Source organism: Podarcis erhardii (assembly GCF_964252035.2).
Source record: "Podarcis erhardii genome assembly, chromosome: 3".
In the NCBI taxonomy this organism is placed as follows: Eukaryota; Metazoa; Chordata; class Lepidosauria; order Squamata; family Lacertidae; genus Podarcis; species Podarcis erhardii.
This window is the reverse complement of record NC_138507.1, coordinates 46,328,229-46,351,873: the sequence shown is the minus strand read 5'-3', so window position 1 is coordinate 46,351,873 and position 23,645 is coordinate 46,328,229. Positions and strand designations below refer to the sequence as shown.

Below are 23,645 nucleotides of genomic sequence, written 5' to 3'. Positions count from 1 at the left end.
CTGCCATTCAAATGGTGGGTGGGTGAAGCATCTTGTGATCAATATTTTATTCAAGTTGGCACCCCTGCTTCCAACTTTCCAATTCTATGCTTCTGTGATTCTGTGGCCCTGTCTGGGTTGTGTGTCCCTTTACTACCATGCATAGATGCCAACTCCCTAGGAGCACCCACACAATTCCCCATAAAGGGGCCGGGCATCCACAAATGTTGGTGCCTGGGCCATGCACGCTGCATGGCACCCATGGCCCTGAGCACCTGCGGTCAAAGGGCCAAGTTGGCACTCCTGCTACCACACCCTAATTTTACCTCACAACTGAGATATTGAGATTGCTTTCGGCCACATCGCTATTGGGTTAGTGGGCAAAGCTATGACCATATGGCCTGTTCTTCTGAGCGTGAAAATTGCAATTAACAACTAAAAAAAAAAGTTTATGTACTTCTAAAAACACTGGCTGATTTTTTTGTTTAGTTTTGTTCGCTAAGCCACCGCAACGCCTGGGGTTTCTCTGGCTGGCGGCAGGCCAGAGACCCGTCGTCCTTCCTTCCTTGGACTCTTCTCTTGGGCACCTTCCCCCTCCCCTCCCCTCCAGGCTCCGGCTCCGCTTCTCACGACACCGAGCCGGCCGCTCTTCTGCGCCAAAGGCAGCGTTTCCAGCTGCGGCAAGAAGAGGCCCGCGCGCCTCGGAAGGAGCCTCGCGCCGTCCAGGGAAGACGGAGAGAGAGGTAGAGAGCGCGCCGGCTCGCTTGCGCGCGACGCTCGGGCGCCCTGCCAGCCTCCGCCCACCCGGGCCCCTTGGCTCCGCCCCGGGAGCTGGCGACGCCGGCGACTCGTTCATCTCGCCCCGGAGCGAGGCTGGGGCGGGAGGGGGAGCGGGCAGGTTCCTTCTGCCTTCCGCGAGCAGCTGTCTCGCCCGGATAGGCTCGCGGAGCTGCGCTGAGGAGGGGTCGGCGGCTGCGTGGGTGGATGGGAGTGGGGGGAAAGGCGGGCTGGGCTGAGGGGTAGAGAGAGAGAGAGAGAGAGACCCCGCTCCAGCTCGCAGGCGATGCTCCTCACTTGCTGCCTTGGCCGTCTCCTCCTCCCCGCGGCTTGGAAGCTTTTGTTCTTCTCTCCACTTTGGGGCAGAGGCGAAGTGCTGCAGCCGCCGCCGCCGCCGAAGCCTCGGCTTCCCGGGTCTCTTGTCCGCCAGGAAAGTTCCCGGAGGCAGCAGCCCTCGACTCGCGCGTCCGCCTGCCCAGGACCGGGGCTTGTTATTGTCGTTTCGAGGTGAGGTTAAATCTCAGGGGGAAGAGGAGGAGGAGGAGGTTGGATGGGCAGGAGCAGATGGAGCCGCGTGTGGCTCCCTGGAGCGGGGCTGCGAACGGAGCGAGGGCGAGGGGCTGGAGCGAAACCTCGCCGCGATTCGGAGATGCTGGACTTGGGATCCTGTCCTCCTCCTCCCTCTCCTCGCTCCCGACTTCCTATCTTAGAGCACATGCTGCTGGGGGGGAGGGGAGGGGAGGTTGGATGTGATCTAGATACTCCTTCATCACCTTAAAGGGTAGATCTCTCCCCGCAGCTCTTTCAATGCATTCTTGGGGCGGGGGGGGGGGGAGTAGAGATGGGGATGCACGTTGGTGATGGTGAGTGTGAAATGAAGGGAGCGTTGGATTTACCAGAGTGCGCGCACATATATTTATACATATACATCCACACAGACACAGACAGGGTGCCAACTTGAACAAAATATTGGCGGTGGGGGGGGGAGGTAAGCCCTGCCCTGCATAATCAATCACAAGACCCGTTTGAATGGCAGTGCCCTTCAACTTGGGGTGGTGGTGGCCCCCACTAATATTTTATTGGGGGGGGGGCAAGACCTCTCAGCCCTTAGGAGTTGGCTCCTATGTATTCTGACTACAGAACCAAGGGATGGTATATATATATATATATGTATGTATGGTGGTGCTATATGGGTGGATGTGTGTTGTTTTGCAAGGTGCCAGAGTACTTTTTGAAAACCAGGAACCCAAATTAGGACCAGATGGATTCCATTGCCTTAATTTATAAATCAGAGGTCTGCAGTAAGTCCTAGATGTATTGAGGACTGACACCTCAGACTTCGGCTTTGGCCTTTAATTAATTAATTCCTGCTAAACCCTCCCTGTCTCAAATTAAACTTTGTCTAAAACACCAAGGGCAACTGCAACATCCTTGGCAGTAATTAAATAATTGGTGTGTTTAAGTCATTCGGGCACATTAGTTATTCCTTAATACACTTTCACTATCCTCTGTTGCTACAATCAGAGTTATTAGAACCAGAGTGGTAGGGAATGGCATGATTCAGATTTAAACCACATTCCCCCTGCCCCCGTGTGTCCTCCATGTTGGTATTCTGACTACAGAACCAAGGGATGGTATTTAGAAGTGAAATGATATTACTGTATGTACAAACTTACTGTTATGTGGTGGGTTAATAAGGGCTTTCAAACTTCACCTACTTATGCTGGCTTTCCTGAAGTGGTGAAATATTGAATCCTGGTTAAAAGGAGAGGAAGTCCTTCACTTCTGAATAGATGAGGTCCCTTAACCACATTTTTTAAAGCTGTTAAAAAGAGCTATAACAGAACAGTTTTATATTTTATATATATAAATAAAATACACACACACACATAAAACATCTGTATGTTGCTCCATAACATGAAGTTCTCTGGGCAGCTACAATAAATAAGGAGCAGTTTTTTTCACTGGACAGTGTTCAGTGGGACTTACTCCAGTGTAAGTGTGTAACCTGGGAGTAAGTCTCACTGAGCTTATGCATGTATGGACATGTCATGTAAAGCACTAATTTATTTCCTTAGTATGTGTTAAGTTTATCTTGTTTTTCTCCCTTTCAGTTTCTGACAGGTAAATCTGGGCTGACTTTATAGCCATGCATTCTGATTATTGAAAGGGGACTGTTTTTGTAGTCATTTGTCAGTAAATGTGAGGGGGGGGGGGTTGGCAACTGCTTATAGGGTGAAATATGTATATTTTAGGAGGGCTGTAATTCAGGTAGGTGGTGAAGGCTCCCTGCCATCTTGTAAGGGAAAGTAAATTCACAGCTAAAATGTAAATGGTTGATTTGCTGGTAACTTCAGAACCAGGGTACTTCAGCTGAATTCAACAAGACATGCAATTTGATGTGCTTCAAACTAACCCTGTGAATGGTAATTTGGGAGCCCTATTTAGACGCATGGGATGTATGTTTCCTGCAAGTATGTCTTGCAGTGTTACTCTAGCCGGTGTGCATGCTACTGTATGTAATTTCAGAACATTTGAATTGTTCTATATCTCCTTATTGCAAAGCTTTTTTCTGGTGGCAGCGTGGTTTGTGATGCCAGAATGAATACAGTTCAAGTGTTCACTACTTGCATATCACCACCTGTAAGTTAGTTATTTCTTAGAGCGTGTTGCTGCCTGAATTCATCCTTAGAGAGTTGAAATTCTACTGCAGTTTGCTAATGCTGTAAATTCTGCAATGACTAAGGCTACGTATAACAGGTAGGCTCTTTGATTAGGCAAACTAGTGAGCATATGCTTCTGCATAGTATACTTTTTCTGCTGTAATATTTTGGTATGGGTAATAACTTTTAGGAAAAGAGTTTACTTGCATTCTTTGTACTGAGATACTTCATGGGGATAAATAAAAGGCAACTTGTGAAAGCAACAATATTACTTTTTGCAGAACTGTATTTTAATTTAAAGCATCCCTCCAGAGTTTCTAACTCACCACATCAGGTGCAGCTTACCAGCCATGTGACCTCAGGGAGGCAACAAAACTTGGTGGGTTTTATCAAGCACTTGGTAGGATGCCTATGTGGCTGCTAGGCTGCATTGGGCCTTGTGGGTTGCAAGTGGTACAGGCATGTCAGAACAGCTCACTCCTGCTTTGTCATGAAGACTGCAGTGTGCATTCCCTAGAGGAATGTGGAAAAGTTATTCTCTTCAACTCTTTTTATATATTACGTTTTATTAAGTTTCCAGGCTGCAGAGTTCATGACAAACTGTGTAGCAAAGAGAGAATAAGGTACTGATATAGTGTAGATTACTGCATTAAAACCACTTTTGAATTGCTCTCTGGATGGGATTACTTCCAAACAAGTAACTACGGAATTACAGCCTTTTCCCCCATAGATTGGATAGGCTGTGTCTGGATCTCTCTTTAATAAGTGAGATAGATATTTCCAATGTTAATTTGAAAAGCCGTCCAGTGTGCCTACAGTATGTAACTTTCCCTGTTGCACATATTCCAAATAATGCTTATTGCTTTGAGAGATGCAGGGGCGTACTAAGTGTGGGGCGGAGGGGGTGGGTTGCCCCAGGTGCCACTCTGGGGGTGTGTGTGACAAGATGGCCCCTGCTTCCCCCCAGCTGTAGAGATGCCGAGGGTGCGCGCGGTCAGTATGGGCGCTGCTTGTGTGGTGTCTGTATGGGCTGCTCTCACCGTGCAAGCGGGAGTCCATATGGAGTGTGCATGTGCAGCCTCCCATACGGACTGCGCACGTGTGGCATTCTGTATGGAGTGCGCACGCACGGCAGCCCGTACAGACGTCTCACGTGCATCACCGGGTGGTTCCTCCACCACTGGAGAGATGGGCAAGTTACCAAAGTGTATGACAGCATTTCATCCTACATATAAATGCCAGTAGAACATTGTTAAATTTGGAAATTTTACTTCTTTAAATCATTCAGTAGCATTTTTGATACTTTTATATATCACGGTTATTTCAGCAATGCGAGCAAGAGTTCGAAATCTTAAGTGGGACCTTACTCCCATGTGAGGTGTTTAGGATTGGGATATGAAGATCTAGTTCACCTGAATGCTTGTCCCAGTTGCCATGACTTCATTGTAGGTTGTTCAGTGAGTTTTTTCTGATTTGATGATATAGTATTAAAATGGTTAATTTTAACTGGTGGAAGGACAGGGCAAGCTAGCATGATCCCAGTCTGTGTTACTGTGCTATTACAGTAGCCTTAGGTAAAGATCCCATGAACTAGCAATCTTAAACTAAAAACCATGGCTAAGATTTCAGTCCATATACCTTTACTGCAGTAAATGATTTGTCATTACTGTATATAACATGGATATAAAATTCCCAGGTTTTCCATCGTTCATTGTCCTGTTCAGAGAAGTAGAAGAACTGTTGTTGCTTAAGTCTTGTCTTTGCTAATGCTCCCCTTTAGCCTCTCTGCTGATCAAAAGAATGCAGTTGGGGTTCAAATGAGCTGCACTATATCAATGTTGTGATGTATGGGTATGACCAAATCAGTGGCTTTTCAGAAATCAGCCATTCTCCACATCAATCTGTAGTCTGTCCAGAGTTAGCATTCAAAGAATGGCCTGGGGACTTATGGCACTGTCACAAAATTAAACTTAAGCACATCTGTGCTGGTCAGTGGTTTGGGTGGGAGTCAGCGCAGAACACAAAAGAGATATAGATCTATAATAAATGAGTTCTGTAATTTTCTAGGGATCTCTTTTCCATGAGAGTTTATACTTCAGTAAAGAAGTGCAAACATTCCTACAATAAGTCTGGCTCCGAGTCTTAAAGTATGCTCCTTGCTAGTGTTTAACAAGCTATTTGCTTTTTATCACTATTTTCTCCTGAAAATTATAGGATCCGTCACCTTGTATAGCTGTATGAAGTCATAATGTTGACCCCACTTTGGGGCTGTGTCGCTGCAATAAAATAATAATAAACTCTTGGGTTCCCAATACCAAAAAAGAGGAAGCTTACACACACAGGAGATGCACAAAAACATTTCAGGCAATATTTAAACCAGAAATGGGAACCTGTGGCCTCCTGGCATTCTTGGACTCTAACTTGCATCACCCTGACTTTTTGCCAAGTGGGCTGGTGTTGTTGGAGTTGGAGTCCAACAGCCTTAGGCGCTAACATCTAAAAGCAATATGCTGAGTATTCAACTCAGCAGTTTTCTGGTTGGACAGTAATATGCAGATTTTTTCAAAACTACCAAATTTTCATCCACAACCTTTTATCTTGGAAACATCCCCACTGCTTGTCTTAGTAGCTTCTGTGTATGGGTCAAACATTCACTTTCATCCTCAAAAAGGAGACCCTTGCGCAACACTCATTTATTTTGAGTTTATTTAGCTTGTGCAGGAGAACTTCCTGGAAGTCTGCACTCTTTACCAGTACTTTGGCTGTTAACAAGTGCATATTCAGAGATTCAAGTGTTGAGTACCATGAGTATTCAAACTTGTGTCCATTAACCTGCTTATTTTGTACAGTAGCCAAACTTTAGCATTCATCAATGGATAAATGTTTTTTTAAACAGGCTAGTTGTCTTTTAGTCTATGGAATTAAAGTGAAACTCTTAATGGCATAAGAGGCCCTCAGGTCTTTTAAGTTAATAAAGTTTATAACCTTTCCAGACTTCCTGTTATGGACTGTATAGCTGGCAGCTTGATTTGTGAAATGCAGAATAATCAACCATCCAGAAGTCTTAAAGACAAAGCACACTTGGGCTGCAAGTCTGAATCTCATTATATGTATATTAGATTATACTGGAATCAGCAGGGTTTACACATAACAGAATACAGTGGTAACTCAGGTTAAGAACTTAATTCGTTCTGCACCTCTGTTCTTAACCTGAAACTGTTCTTAACCTGAGGTACCACTTTAGCTAATGGGGCCTCCCGCTGCCACTGTGCCACTGGAGCACGATTTCTGTTCTCATCCTGAAGCAAAGTTCTTAACCCGAGGTACTATGTCTGGGTTAGCGGAGTCTGTAACCTGAAGCGCCTGTAACCCGAGGTACCACTGTATAGGACTCCAGTCATAAATTGTGGGCCAACAAATTAAAATGCCTTCTCCTTGACATTTTAGATTTGGAAGTGTGGGCGCTTTTTATTTTTTAAAAAGAGGTTATTTATAGCACTTGGATTCTGGTGTTACATAGTACAGCAGAGGACTGTACCATATGCTTATGTGAATCATTGATTCACCTCTAAGACCTTATTAATGCAACCTTTTTGGTTTAATGCTTAATTCATCTCTGCTCCAGTTGTGTTCCAGAACTTTGTGCTGCCTAAGAATCTGTGTGGTTTTTTTGACGCAGCGGTTCAAGTATGGGATGGCTGAACCTGGAAAGAAGGAATAGACTTTGTTCCTATGCTGGGTTTGAGAACTATACAGCTGCAGGAGTAATTTTTTTCTGGTGGGGCAGGAGGGATGAGAGTTGCTTCTGAAGGAGTAGGAAATCTAATACTGACTCAGTAGGAAAAGACTTCATTGATTCCTTTTGGCTTTTGAAATGGATACCATGCTGTGAAGATACAATATTACTAGTGCTTTTAGTATGGAGCTTAGTAATTCTGCCACAAAAGTGCTATGCGTGGAACTAGATTCCAGATCCTTCATTTTTGCCTCTTAGAGCAAGCTTGTTTTCTCCTGCACTGGAGGGTAAGGACCTGAACCAATGGCTTCAAGTTACAAGGAAGGAGATTCTGACAAAACACCAGGAATGACTTTATGATTCTAAGAGCTTGTTTGACAGTGGAACAGATGCCTTCAGAAGGTGGTGGACTCTCCTTCCTTGGAGGTTTCGAAGCAGAGGTTGGACGATCATCTGCAATTGATGCTTAAGTTGAGATTCTTGCATTGCAGGAGGTTAGACTAGATGACCCTTGTGGTCACTCCCAGCTCTACAATTCTATGATTCCATGATAATAACTTTAGTAAAATAACCATTCTAGTGTGCATAGGACATTTATTTTTATGTTTTTGATGAGGGTCTAATCATACAGCCACCAATGGTACAGTGTAGGAGCAGTTTTACTACGCAATGAGCTTTTTTGTCTAGAGAGTGTCTCAGTAACTTATAATTGAAATAAATTGTAAATTATCCTAAATGGTACTAAATCCCTAATGTAGCTGAATAGTTTAAAATACTTCTGCAAGAACAAATAAGTTCTAAGCTACTCTTCCATGAAATTATCTTTAGCCAATTTTAGGTTTTGTGTGTTTTACAAAAATGGCACAATAGCAATCAAGAGTAGATTAGCTCCAGCTTTTTGTGGAACAAAGGCTTATCACCAGCTCTACCCAAATCCTATTTTAGCATCCGTATGCAGAATATTCTGGTTAGCTTTGCTAACATGTTTTATGCTATAAGATTTACTGCCCCAAAATGCACTCTGAGTAGCTTCAGGCAGTCAAAAGAAGTGTTAGAAAGGAGCACAGGTGAGTTGTACCTTCTCTCATGCTTGCTTAAACCATCTGAAGGTGAGACTATGCACCTGCATCCATAGGATGATGATCAGATCACACAAACACACACTTATCTCATCATGAAAGATGGTGTGGGCTCACTTACAGATGTCCTAAACAAGAGCCAGTATGGATTTTCCAATCACTGCTGTTAGTTTGGAACACTGACTGGCATGTTTAGTTATAATTTTCTGCAGCTGACTCACAGTATGTGCTATAGAGCAAGCTCCCACACCACCCTGAATCTGTGGTGATGGTGTAGGACTTTCTTCCCCCCTGCCCAGAGGCTCTGAATAGTCCTAGCCAATGACGACTCCTTACATTGCCAAATAGTTTTCTAAATTTGCTTCCATATTTTTTAAGCACTATCTCCCAGTTTATTGTTCTCCTTCCTGCCTCCATATATATATTGTACAGAGCTTTCTATATTTTATTTAAAGTTGCATTAAGATTACAGTGGTACCTCGGGTTAAGTACTTAATTCGTTCCAGAGGTCCGTACTTAACCTGAAACTGTTCTTAACCTGAAGCACCAGTTTAGCTAATGGGGCCTCCCGCTGCTGCTGCGCCGCCGGAGCACGATTTCTGTTCTCATCCTGAAGCAAAGTTCTTAACCCGAGGTAATATTTCTGGGTTAGCGGAGTCTGTAACCTGAAGCGTATGTAACCTGAAGCATGTGTAACCTGAGGTACCACTGTATGCAGAATTATGGTGTGATTTCTAAGTGTTAGGTGACATCTAGGATCTCCCCTTCCTGAATGGAGGTAGCTTCCTTCCACTGAATGAGGGTTAGGTTCACAAACAGGGTGCTTCTGTGAGTAGAAGCACTTTCATGAAGCAAAAATGTTGGATATCATCTAAAATGCTGAATGCGTACTTACACTGGTTTTTCTTGTCTTAAGATAAGAATTGGGAGTAGGCTGCAATGACCAATGCAGATTAAGTAAGGACACTCAGATGGAAACGTATTTGCGTCCTGCTACCAACTAAATTGCTTTCAGCATGAGTGTTTGAAAATGTGTTTCAATGTCCATATCCACATTCTGCTTCTACGGCTTGTGCAACTGTAACTAGTACTGGATGTGGAATGACAATTTTCCAGTGACAGAAATGTCACTAAAAGAAAAGGAGAAAGAAATCCACACTGAAATGTAAAGGCAAAGTCTAGCGCTTGGAATGCTGTAAAGTGCAGGTGAGGGATTTATTTGCATTGTATTTTCAATCACAACCATTGAAAAATAAAAGCTTGATAGTCAGGCCTTCTAACACCTACACCAGCCAGGACATATGATGTCAGTCAAAGCTCTACCCACATGAACACAATAAAAATGGGATACCATAGGGAAAATTTACTGTGCCAGATTATCACAGAATTTAGAAGGTAGTGGAGGTGGAAAGCGTAAGATCTATTAATACCATGATAACCACCACAAATGAGCATAGGAGTGATGGATTTCAATACCTATTCTGGTCTGGAATGAAGCAGGTGAAAAGGAAGTGCATTTGGTTATATGAACTTAAAGGAAGTAGACAATAGATGTAATTAAAAAGTGAAGGTGTTCTAGGGAGAGCCAGGGAGCTCTTTCCTGTCAAGGGCTGGATTTGCTAGGGGGAAATTATTATTCAGGGGTTGCATGCCACCAAAGGGAAGGATTCTTTAACCCTCTCTGCCAACCCCTTTTTACTTTCCCTCTTAGTTTCATTGGGAACAGATTATTGTTGCCAGAAATCTGTACTGATCACTTGTGTTGACTCTCCGCCTCCCTGCACCCCTCCATCTGATTTTGCTCGCTTGTCCTCCTGGTTTTCCCATCCTTCCCTCTGGGTGCTCTTTCCACCCAAGTCTGCATGAAAGCCAAGGACCACATGTTCCCTGTCTCTGGGCCAGGGCAAGGAAAGTGACAGAAGATAGCATAGAAAAGGAGAAGAGCCTGCAAAAGCAAGTGGATTCAGAGATGGGTATAATGGCCGGGTTGGGCATTTTGTGTGTGTGGCTGATAGCAGTATCAGTCTTGACTGTGCCAAGCACAGCTACAGATGGCATAAATGAGGAATGGTGGAGAGGGACGAAGGAGCTGAAAGCAGATAAACACACATGGAAAGTGGGAAGGTGTGTGGGAGAGCTGTACAGATCCAAATCTGAAATAACAGTGAAACTAAGACTCTGAGACCAAGAGATTTGAGACTACTTTTACTTTACGTGGCGGCCTTCGTACTATATGGCCAACTGCTTTTGAAACTGAGGGAGTTTCAAAAGCTGGTCATGACATGTCTGTTCAAAGAAAACAGACCCTTGTGTAAGCCTAATTAGTCCATTTTATCCCAAGTATGATCTGGAGAGCATTTGTTCTGTGTAATGCACTTATTCCTCATTTGCCGAGCAACTTGTCCAATCGTAGCCCATTGAAACAAGTGGGAAGGAGTTTCAAAAGTTTTGCTTTGTTAAATTACATTATTGTAACCTTCATTCTACATCAAACTGAGGGCAGAAACCTCAAAATCTTTTGCTGTTTACTGTGTCTGGTGCCTAGTGTGCGTGTCTGGCAGAGACGGGTGTTCCAAATACTTTGAGCAAACCTAAACTGGTAGCTATTTGATGTTTCAGTTGTGGGCTGATCATAATAAGCATTTTATATATAATAATCCAGGCTCTCTCCCCAATTATTTACAGCTAGCCACACTATTTGTTTTATTAGCGTGATTAATTACGTTAGTGACTTTGCATGAGTGGTAGTATAAATTCCTTTGTAGTCTATTTCTGGTGTAGATAGGAACATGGTTGTAAAATTTAGAAGCCTGTAGCCAGATGGATTAAAGTGTTGCTAAGGAAACAGACTTGGAAATGAAGTGGCAGCAGACTGTCCACAGAACATCATGCTGTTTGGAACTGGTATTTTAGGTTCATGCAGATAGATAAGACAGAAGTATGAAATATTAATTTCCTGACTTTTTGAAAATACCATGTTAATTTTTATTGCTCATTAATGTATACAAAGAACTCTACATGCTTTCCCTGTATCACAAAAAGTGAGAAGTCTACAGCAGTTTAAAGGGTACTCCGGTGATTGGCCTCGTCTAGGTACAGATGTGGTCCATCACCTGCTTAACTTAAGCAGTGATACGGGTCCCAGTTAACATGTTTCTCAGGACTTGAGTGTTGTGTTGAAGAGCAGTGATAGTCAGAATGTTAACAGAATTTAATTCATCTTGAAAATACAAGTGACGTTTGGATCTGTTTAGCAATGTTGGAAGATGGTGACTTGCTCAAGGAAACTTTGTGTCTTGCCAGATGATGGGTAACAGCTAAATTATACATTTTGAAAAAATGAGGGATCAACCATTGCACATTTTTTTTGCTCCCAGCAATCTTAGATGCAATCTGAAACCAGTTTAGCACCTAAGAGAGCCTAATATGCATTTCTACTACTTTCTCCCAAATTCCATCTGTAGACTGACTAAATGCAGACTACGTGAGTTCAATGTCAACTGACATTTTTCTCCCTTGCTTGGTTTACCACCAAGCTTGATGAAATGTTCTGGAGCTCAAAAACTTGCACATTATTTTGTGTCATTTTGGGTTGGTTATCAGGCAACCCCCCCCCCAACAGTGTGCAAGGGTTTGAGTTTGGGCCAGTGTGGCTTATGGGAATCTTTCCTGTAAGCCAACATGTTTACCTTTGCTATTCAAAAGGTGTTCCTTCCTTCTCAGATGATTCCTTGTATATACAGGGGCAAAGCAAAACGACTCAGTGCCTCTTTGGGGGAATATAGTTGAAGAAGGCCTTCAAGCAGGGAAGTTGCACACCAGGAAGGGAGCCTGGCTTTTTGTTACAGTTTGATTTTTTTTATGTTAACTTCTATTCTGCTCAAGAGCTAACTTTATTTATTTATTTTAAAATCATTTGGGAAATGCTTTTGGTATTAACACGAGGTGGAATTCAGCCCCACGCTCTTCCAGTCATTCCATCTGCGTGAGGGTTGCTGCTTCCCTCTGCACTCTGTTCTGGGGTATTTCTGCCCCCTCCCCCAGCTGAAACTATTGCAGGGCGCATGGGGGGAGGAGAGCTGGGAAAGCCCTGTCATGTGAGGTGGAAGTTCTTGCTAATGGGGTTGGCTAGGTGAATCATGCTCCCTGTATTTTCAACTGCACCAAAGCTATTTTTTTCTTTGTTGGGTTTGGGGGCTTAGGTCTTCCCCTCCCCCCATTGCTTAGTATTGACACTGCTACCACCCCCCCCCCAATTTTTGCTTATCTGGAATTTTCATAGATTGAAAATCATTATTCTGTGGAATTTACTACCAAGCATATGTTCTGAGGATTGTATTTTTATTCATGTCAAGCAGGTGTTTCCTGTGAACCTATTTGGCATGGATTTCTGAGGAGTTGATAGGTGAGCATAGGATTTAGCTCTGTTGTGTGGAGCCCATTTTTTTTGTTTCCTCAGTTTGGTGGGAGAATGTTGGCAGTAAAAAAGTACAGTAGTTCATGTAATGCAAACAAACATTATGAGGCCTTGATCTCAATGTGAAGTGAAAACCATTTTGGGTGTCCTATTATGCCTTTTCTGATTGCATTCTTAATAATAAATGGTTATCTACTTTGCCTACTCTCATGCAGGCTGCAGTGTGTGGGTGGAATTTCTGTGTTTCCAGACAGAGTTATTGTTGGATGCTGGGCTGAGTGTGGGCATAAAGCCCATTTGAATCTAGAGGGGCTGCTCTGGAGTAAATGGGCTGTGGATCATAGCCGCATTATGCTGATGCTGAATTGCCAGGTATGAATCCAGCAGTTTTGAGAATGCTCACCAAACTGCACTGTTCCATACTATAGATCTGTAAAATCTATACATTTTATATATTTATAGTCCCACTAGGACCTGGACTGTAAATTTCACAGATCTATAGGCCAAGACAGTGTAGCTACATATAATTGTTGCCACCATGGATAGGATATAGACATCAGTGCTGTCCAACCAGCATTCAGGTCCGGACTTTTGGCTAATGCCTGATTTGGTTGACTGTTGGGGCCGGGCTTGCTTTGATTTGCTCTGTCTATAAAGTTTGAGAATCAGCTAAGACTGCAGTCCTTTAATAGCTTACCTGACAGTAAGACCCATTTAACTCCTGATTCTTAACGCCCTGTGATGATGTACATTCTATGTAAACTGTGATGTTTAGAGACAAGTAGTGAATTATATACAGTGGTACAGACGCTTCAGGTTACAGACGCTTCAGGTTACAGACTCTGCTAACCCAGAAATAGTACTTCATGTTAAGAACTTTGCTTCAAGATGAGAACAAAAATTGTGTGGCAGCGGCACGGTGGCAGCGGGAGGCCCCATTAACTAGAGTGGTACCTCAGATTAAGAACAGACCTCCAGAACGAATTAAGTTCTTAACCCGAGGTACCACTGTATTTCCAGTACTACTGATAGGAATAATTGTTTGAATCTAGTACAGAAACTATATGACATGCTGTCTTGACGTTTTATTAACTTTTAGCCTCTATGATTGCAGGCAATGCTTTAGAGCAGCGCATAAGCCCCTTTCACATGCTAGGGTCTTTTTCACCAGCATAGTGATCAGTATCTTCCTTCATGATATTGTCCATAAGCATCTGGGTTGGAAGAACAGCCAGTGGGGATGGACTTTTTATGGTAACAGCTCTTACTAGAATAGATTGAAGCAACTTCTTCGGGAATTACTGAAGATGTAGGCTGTAGGGGAAGCTCTTCTAAGTTCTGGCAGTGCTGAATGCTTGCTAGCAGTCATGTTTCATACAACTGGCATATTGGACTAGTCTGTGAGATACTATTGCAATTTATTGCTGATATTTACTTACCTTTGTTCAGCAGAACAGCAATGATAAATCTTTATTAGTAATTACAGGATGTCATCTGTCCAACAATCTTTGACTTCATTTGAGCCACAAGCATTACTCTGTCAGTTATTGAATTAATGCTGAAACAAATGAAAGAGCTGCCTAGGCTGATAAGTTTTTGAAAGAGAAAATCCAATGGTGAGCTATTATTTCCCTTTGAAGGGAATAAGAGCCTTCCTAAGTACCCAATTTAATTTTGTTTTTATGGTTACATAAATAATAGCAGTGAAAGGCTTGGTATAGGGTGCAACTGACTGCTCTTACAATCCATCGACTCAATTTTTAAAAACCAGCACCAGATTAACATTTTTATCCCAGGTAAACAGTATCTTGTTCATGAAGTATAAAAGAACATACAAATTGTTTTAAGATGACAGGTTGAAACAAGTTACTATCACTTCCTTTATTTTATCTGAATCTAATAATGAAGTTCAGCCATTATATAGTGGGAAATGTGTGGGAATGCATTAGATACTTGCAACTTGGTGGTCTTTGGACTGCCACTTAGACTGCAATCCTGACTCTGCTTACCTGGGAGTAAGTCCCACAGAATACAGTAGGACCTACTTCTGAGTAAACATGGTTAGGATTGTGCTGTAACTCAACTTCATCTTTACTGAAGATTTTGGTAAAGATTTTACTTTTATTTTTACTGCAGATTCATGTGTTATGGGACATTGTACCATTGCTGAAATAGGTCCTACATTTTTAAGGCTATGCTTGCACATTGTGGCTTTTACCGCAAAAGCGGTAGTTGTCACAAAAAGTCCCTCTTCCGTACTGTTGCACTTACAAACATGTGCGCACAAACATTTCCACTGCTCTATGAGACATCACCACAGCAGATCTCAAGCAGGCACACAAAGATGGCTTAAGAAAGTCATTGGTTCCCAAACCATTTCCCCCATGGACCACTTGGAATTTGCTGAGTGTTCTTGGACGACCACTTAATAATTTTTCTGCCTCTTGTAGCATTTGTAATGAACTGTACTAGATGCTGTATATGGAACACAGTTTGGAAACCCCTGGCCTAACTGATTCTTCATTCTCCAGGAGTGAGGTGAATTTCTAGACCTTCTCCCTCTCCTGGTGCTATTACATTAATTCACATGAACTTTAGTTCAGTTGAGCTCACAGACCACCTATGCTTCAAAAATCAAACACTACCCAGAACTAGGACATCCTTGAGAATAATCTCAGCAATATATGCCAAGTCTCTAGTTTCTTCACTTAACCTGCTGGTTATTTTTACTGACTTGCCCAATATATGTTACAAAGAACTGAAGCACATAAGCAGAAACGGCTTCCCCTGTTTTCTGTTATCTTTTATTCTTCACCTGAATTATTTGTTCCTGTCATGCTACCTTTTACATCACTCCCCCGTGGGCTACTGCTGTTAGTCTTTCCTTGCTTCTTGCTGTATTATTTGAGTCATAGGCCTTTATGGGCTTTGTTGCCAGAGATTTTTTTATGCAACTCATCGCAACTAAAAATAGCCCAAATTTCATTTCTCTTGCTATTGTAGATTGCATATTTAAGCTTTTTTTCGGGGGTTGGGAGTGGAGAAAGAAAAGGATAGTCTTGGTTGAAATATACCTAAAATGGTTTGCTAAATCTCACTAAAGTTTTGAAATGTCTTGCCATTGTCCTCGTGTTTATGCCCCAGTTAATTATTAGCATTAGGACATACTCCATCAGCATCAATATCAAAGCTGGGTGAAATGGGAAAGAAAGGTGTGTATATGTGAAAGTGGTTAATTGCAGCTCATAGTCATTTGTAACTGCTGCTTTGGAAATGGGTTTTACTTCAATCTAGCTGTAAAGCGGGTATGCAGGTGCCTGCAAAGTTCTGGGCAAGGAAGCACTTTTGAAAGGGGCTTCTAAAGACCCATGGGGGTTGACATCACTGTGACATCAAGCCAAGTCCCCAGTCCTGCTGTAGACCATTAAATTAGCTACCCTTCATGTGGTTTGTATGTTCCCATTAGACTACTACTAACATTTACATGACAACTAAATGAAAGTATATCTGACAGTAGTATCGGTTTTCCCCACAATACACAAGAGCCTACCTTGTTTCTACTCTACAACACTACTTATCTGCTTATCTAGGGAGGAGAAGGGGTGACAATCAAGTGGATTCCCTACAGTGGGGTGTACATTTGTTGTCCTTCTGTCAGTATATCTGCACATAGAGAATCTGTGAAAAACAAAACAAAACCCACACAATAGTCTTCTTAATGGAAGCATGAACACATTTGTTACTCTTCTCTAGTACTCCAGTGAACATCTGCAAAGAGTATAGCCTGTTACTAGAGAAAGAGATGACTACTGGACTTAAATTGACTTGCCAAAATTTTGTTGACTTACTTACTTAATTTATTTATAACATTTATATACCACTTGATTATTGGAAAAAACGCTCAAAGCAGTTTACAAGAAGGATAATAAAATTATCACTAAAAATTTACAACTGTAATTTAAAACTTACAAAGTTAAAATCACAATAGAATAGACTAAAATGAATTAATACTCACACAGACTTCCTAAAGGTCTCCTACTCGCAGCAGAAACTTGTCTGAAGAAAGTTGTGCTGAAAAGGGGTTCCTGCTCCTAAATTATGTCTGAATGTGCCTTTGCAAGGTTCTCAGAAACAGAATCTCACAGGACAATGCAATAGGAAAGAGAGGCTACTATGTACTGTACTTTTTTTTTGGTACTCCAGGGTTTACTTGTGCAGCTCTTCTGATCATAGCCATATGCAGCACTGCATCCTCCCTTGATTTCTGTAGTAGATGCTTCCCCACCCCCAACTTTGTCTTCAGTATGCGTTAACACTAAGCAAAAGCAACAACATTATACTCGCGTCTAACCTTCTAATTCCTGCTTGATTTTTCAGACCAAAGCGCTGCCATGAAGGGTGAAGCTTTACTTTCCCCCTGCTGGATCTCTAACTACGATTTGGAGCATGGCCATGGATCATGACACCACCCTTATATGCTAAAATGCCTTGAAGCCTCTTTATCTCTCCCTTGCATTCTGCTCTGTGGGAAGTGATGTTTTTTTCTGCAATGCTGACGTCTGCTCATTCTGGGACATTCAATGCAACTTTTATTGTCTATGAAAATATGTACGCAAATATCACCACCCCCTCCTTCTTGGTTCGTAGTGGCACAACGCAGCCACTGAAATATCACTTGGGTGCCATGGTTATCACTGAGGTAACTACTCTGACAACCAACACTACAACTGCCCACCCATTGCAATCGGGCTCCAAGAGCTTAAGCCTGCCGCTCCAGGTAATTCTTTCTGCTGCCATGATATTTATACTCCTCGTTTCTTTCCTTGGCAACCTTGTTGTCTGCCTAATGGTCTATCAGAAGACTGCAATGCGATCGGCTATTAACATTCTCCTAGCTAGCCTGGCTTTTGCAGACATGTTGCTTGCTGTGCTGAACATGCCTTTTGCTCTGATAACTGTCATCACAACCCGGTGGGTTTTTGGGAATATCTTCTGCAGAGTCTCGGCCATGTTTTTCTGGCTATTTGTCATTGAAGGGGTGGCCATTCTGCTTATCATTAGCATTGACAGGTTCCTTATAATAGTTCAGAGACAGGATAAGCTGAATCCATACCGGGCAAAGTTCCTCATTGCTGTCTCATGGGCTGCAGCCTTCGTAGTTGCTTTCCCGCTTTCTTTGGGAAACCCCAACCTGCTACCTTCCAGAGCACCTCAGTGTGTGTTTGGCTACACAACAAGCCCTGGCTACCGTGCCTATGTGATACTGGTGGTACTGATTTCATTTTTCATCCCGTTCTTGGTAATGTTGTATTCTTTTATGGGCATCCTCAACACTGTACGGCACAACGCAGTTCGCATCCACAGCCACCCAGATAGCATATGCCTCAGCCAAGCTAGCAAACTTGGTCTCATGAGCCTTCAGAGACCCTTTCAGATGAACATTGATATGAGCTTTAAAACTCGTGCCTTCACCACCATATTGATTTTGTTCATTGTCTTCATAATCTGCTTGGCGCCCTTCACCACCTACAGCCTTATTGCCACATTCAACAGCCACTTTGATCAGAAGCACAACTTCTTTGAGATAAGCGCTTGGCTCCTTTGGCTCTGCTACCTCAAGTCTGCCCTAAACCCATTGATTTACTACTGGAGGATCAAGAAATTTCACGATGCATGCTTAGACTTGATGCCGAAGTACTTCAAGTTTTTGCCACAGCTACCTGGTCACACCAGAAGACGTATCCGGCCTAGCGCAGTATATGTGTGTGGGGAGCACCGGTCAGTTGTGTGAAACTTGCAGCAAAGGGACACTTGTTCTTTTTCTGATGTACGTAAATTTTGGTGGATTGAAATACAATGGCTTCTTTAGATGCCATGTTTGTAACTTTAGTACGTATTCCAGCTACCATGTGCAATTTCAAGAGAGAGATCATATTTGGACTTTGCTACTGGAGTATATGACTAAACAAAGATAGTGGCTACAAACCCAAAAAGCTCCATGTGCACAAAGGAAGAATAATGCAGACAGAGATTTCTGTTTGCCACAGCAGCTTCCACTGCTGAAGTTTAGGTTCCTCCTTCAGCAGATACAACTTCAAAGAAAACTCCTATGTGCAGTTTTCCCCCTTGCACACGTGTAGCTTTCTGTGGATTGTGGCCACTACCTACAGCTTTCTGCAGTGGAGAGGAAGACTTATTTGAATTATTTCTCAAGTTTGATGCTCAATGACTGCAGGTCCACTTAATTGTAGATGTTTTTAATGCTGCTATTTTATGGTACATTGGGCTGAATACTTACTTTTTTAAAAAAATAAAAGATGTTACTGTTTTATGCCAACATAGGCCGCATATCCACTATGTATTTAGAGCAGTATCATACCACCTTAAACAGTCATGGCTTCCTCCAAATAATCCTGGGAACTGTAGTTTGTTAGGGGTGCTGAGAGTTGTTAAGAGATCCCTATTCCTTTCACAGAGTTACAGTTCCCACAGCTCCCAGGGAAGAAGGATTGATTGTTAAACCACTCTGGGAATTGTATCTCTGTGAGGGAAACAGGGATCTCCTAACAACTCACTGCACCCTTAACCAACTATAATCCCCAGGGTTCATTGAAGGAAGCTATGGCTCTTTAAAGTGGTTTGATACTGCTTTAAATGTATAGTGCAGATGGGACCATAGCAGAGCCAAAAGGTCTCTATTTAATTTAACATTTCCAAGAGTTGTAGTGATATTCAAAATAGATTCTACTTATCTTTGTGCACTTTAAAAAGAACTGTATAGGGGTGTTTTGTTTTTGTGTGTTTTGTTTCTTCCTGCAAGGGTTTAGTTTTTTATCCAACTTTTGTAGTGTTTCAGTAAACAATCTTTTAACAAACATTGTTTTCAGAAGGATAGATCTGCAAACACTGAGTTTATGTGAATCTCAGAAGCTCAGTGCATGTCGCTCTAACTGAGGCTATACATAAATACATTCATTGTGGTCCAGCAGACGTTAAACATGCTTAGGTCTCATTGAAACCATAACATTAAAATCTATGAATTTTAGTTGCTGAAGCACATGGGATTTTGTTTGGGGTCCTATTAATTTCAATGGGATATAAGCATCTTACATTTCTATGAATTTTACCTGTTCTGTGTCATAGGCTGAGCCCTGACCAAAAACAATTGATGCCACATTGCATTTTTTAAAGTACAGTGGACACTTGGGTTGTGAACATGATCCGTGCGGGAGGCACGTTCGCAACCCGCAGTGTTCGTGACTTATGTGTCTGCGATTCGGCGCTTCTGCACATGCGTGAAGAGCAATTTAGCACTTCTGCGCATGTGCAAGTGCCGAAACCTAGAAGTAACCCAGTCTGGTACTTCCAGGTTCGGCGCGGTGTGCAGACCGAAGCGTCTGTAACCCGAGGTATGACTGTATACAAATTTCAGGATCCAAAGAGCTACTTTATGTATATACCCAATGGAAACTACCATTATTCCTTTGGAATGCCAAGCCTCTAAGTCCATGTCACAAACTGTTTCTGAAACTGCCCTTAGTTTCAAGAGAGATTTGTCACCTGGAATAGTGGTGCAGTTGCTTGAGAAACGTTAGAACAACTATCCTTTGTGCCTGTGGAACTAATTGTATGGTCTTTTGGATCAAAAAGGAAACAGTACTAACTTTTATTCATAAAGGGACCAGATCTCCACAAGGTACAAATAAAAACTGTTAATATATTGGAGCTATCATTAATGCACTGATTTCTTCTGTATGAGAGGTTTTTGGAGGAGGGAATTCTTTTAAAAAGCTTTAGAAAGTGAGAGTAAGCAGGGGTTTCATACTTCCACAGGCATTAATAAGTCATCATACTTGCATTATCAACCAGATTTAATTCTTCTCCCTCTTTCTTTAGTCAAGTCATTTTGTAGGGTTGCATCAGTTACCAGCTTTACTTGTCTTGATGTTAGCCCTATAAACACCAGGTCCTATTTGAGAAAATATGAAAAAAAGTATGGGAAATTATGTTAGGAATTACTCGAGAATACTTGCGTGCAATCTGTTAAATGAACTTAAAGATGCCAATATGTTAAATCTATCATCAGTTCTACTGTAGTTTACAAGAGGGCTAGATATGTTTTTGCTGGGGTTCTTTTTAACCTAATTGATTTCTTCAGTGGCAGCAAATGACATAACTGAAAACCACTACTTGCTCAAATAGGAAGAAGCAATGCTGTTCCTCTGAAAATTAAGTATATATATATTTTTAAAGTTGTGTTATGGAAGAACATTTCATAGACTGAGGTGTGTTTGCTGTTGATACTACTTTACCTAACTTATTTTTACTGCAGGGGGGATTCATTGCCTCCCATTAAATCTATTACTAAATGTTATCACTCTCTAACAAAGGAACTTGTCAATGCTGTCAGTAACCAGTGCCATTGTTCTGTCTTCCAAAGGAAAGCAACATAACCCGCCTTTATGTGGTAACTGAAAGGGATCCTCACCTTAAAAGGGGCAGCAAGGATGTGCTACTGATCATGCTTCTTAATATCTATAAATTGACCTTGGGTATCTGAGCTGGGCAAGCTCTACATCATGTAGACATCTGCACCTAAAAGCTTCCATAGAAGCTGGAAACCTATTCGCACAGAACTAAAAACACAGGCTTCCCTAGCTTGGACATCCATGCGTAGTGCAGAGAACCACATACTGTGGGAGTCCTGTTATCGGTTGGCCATCTTCATGTGATTAACATTTGAATGGGGGCTATAAATGCAATAAAATATAAAGCTCCAAAATAGAGATGGGAGAGATATTGGAATTTGTAGGACATTTGTTTTTCATGTATTTCTGGAGAGCAAAATGTTCTTGAAGTTCTAGCAGCAAGTTATATGCGGGAAAACAATCTTCCTTCTAGTAGTGCATTTATTTATTTATTTAGTTGTCTCAGAATATATACTCTTTACAGTGCCTGCGGGATCAGGTCTTGCACCTCCCTATGTAATGCAACCATGTGCATTGTATTACCTACAGAGACAAACACTGGCCTCACTTTTCTGTCTTACTTTCTTTATGGGTGCAGGTTAGAGTTCAACACAGCCAGCATATCTTCATACATCGTGAGACAGTTTGGGCATCTCGTCCTTTGAAATTGTGGGGTGGTTCTTACATTAAATGGCAGTGTAAGGTATACTCGGGTGTAAATTAGTATTTCTGTTCCTGTGACTGGAAAAGTAAAAGTAGAATGGATTTAAATTTGACCAAATAACACATACCAAACTTCACTAATTGACTACAGTGCACAAAAAAATGCTGAAAGGTTTAGACCTTGACATTTGCAGGAAACATTTCTCCTTAAAACTTTTGCATTCAGAAAATAGCTTTCCTATGATGATAAGGCTTTCCTTTGTATACAGGATGATTCTGTAAACAACAAGCATTCTTGAAGCATGAGCCTGTTGTGTTGACTTGGAAGCAAGTCTCACAACATGCAATGGGTCTTGCTCCCAGGTTATGCGCCTAGGATTGCAGATGCTGTCTTCAGCCAGCATGTCTTGCTGCACTAGATGGAGAGGGTATGGCTATGCTTATGCTGTACAACTGTGAATTTACTTTGCAACAGAATTTGGTATCTGATGCAGTATATGACAGCCTGACTTTTTTTTAGTGGCTTGGAAGTGAAGAAAAAAAAAATCCTGTTTCAACAAAAAGGTTGGAAGCAAGAGGTGACTAGACAAAATGTCTCTCCCTCATTCTCTCTCTCTCCCTCACCTCTCACCTGCTCCTCTGGTCTTTGCTCTCTGGATTTTTAAATTGTGCTGCACTTGGAATGGGTAAATATTAAAAAGATCTTTGTATGCTAGGAAAGCTATTAACAGGATACTGTGTGTTAAAGGGAAACGTGAGCATGTGTGATTTTAAAATGTGATATTGTGATATAGCACCATTGACTCTGTTGCTTTTCACATGCTGTTTTAGAACAGTGCCTTGTTATTTTGGGATGAATTTCTATATCCTCTTACACTTGAGAAGCTTTCACTCCTACTGGTAATGAGCTACACACATGCATACATTTACACTTCTCTAAAGTTTACACCCATGTTTACAGAAGTCATTTTGTATGCATTTCAGAAGGCAACAGTGAAGTAGAGATTCCCCCCTCTCCAAAAAAAAATAAATAAAAATGATGTAAATCATGCCATTAATAAATTTTGGTAAGGACTTTTACCCTTTGTTTATTTTTCAAATACATATTTGCTTGAAGTTCCTCCTTTTAATAATGGGGAAACAAAAAAGGGAGGAGATTGCAGTAGGAAGATCAAACTGAATGTGATTTTTAAATATATATATTTATAGCTATCTAAACTACTTGTCAAAACTGTCATGGTTGTACAAACCTGTTGCTAAAGGGGGTTTTCACTGCAAATTATTGAGGGATATTGTACATGCCTTGAGGGGATTTACTACTTTGTGTAACCTATTTTGTTTGTACAGAAAATAACAGTGGTGTTTCTTCTCCTCCCCTTCTGTTCGGTATTTTTATATATTTTTTAAAATGAATTTATGCCTAAGTAGCTGCCTGAGTTTGATATTCTTTCATATATTTACCACCTACAGTTCATGAAACACTGTCCTCACAGAAAGATGTATTAGTTTATTTTTGCTATATGGCAACTAAGCCAATATTATGCACTTGTTGCAGGTGAAAAAGCTATGAATTTCTAAAATCTGTTACTTTATAGAATTGATATTGGTTGTCAATGAAATGAAATAGTTTGACTTTCCTTTCCTTTTTCTTCTTCACAAAGCCAGTATGGATAGGGACACCTCAGATGTAGAGTTCTAAACTAAAGGTGAAGCGTGTATGATGTACATATATTTTCCTTGGAAATAACAGGAAAACAAAGGGGGGAAATGAACTTTGTCTAGCAGTCCAGAAGGAGCCTGCTAATGTTAACCAATCATGTCTATTCTTGAAATGCTGACCTATTAAAAATGTTTTCATAACAA

The 23,645-nt window shown here is 41.7% G+C and overlaps 1 protein-coding gene across 2 annotated transcripts; it reads left to right on the top strand.

The window, feature by feature from the left end:
* The first annotated feature begins 833 nt into the window (after window positions 1-833).
* On the top strand, window positions 834-23,645 carry GPR63 (G protein-coupled receptor 63). 2 transcript variants are annotated; one of them, XM_081857278.1, is made up of 2 exons: window positions 834-1,263; window positions 17,029-23,645. In XM_081857278.1, the coding sequence occupies exon 2, from the start codon at window positions 17,186-17,188 to the stop codon at window positions 18,440-18,442; it is 1,257 nt and encodes a 418-aa protein (XP_081713404.1). In that variant the 5' UTR covers window positions 834-1,263; window positions 17,029-17,185; the 3' UTR covers window positions 18,443-23,645. The 2 variants fall into 2 exon arrangements, with proteins under 2 accessions (XP_081713404.1, XP_081713405.1); XM_081857279.1 differs by lacking the exon at window positions 834-1,263 and adding an exon at window positions 12,588-12,639.

Coding starts and splice junctions, on each gene's coding strand:
- GPR63 (XM_081857278.1), top strand. CDS start 17,186: ATGTTTTTTTCTGCAATGCTGACGTCTGCTCATTCTGGGACATTCAAT.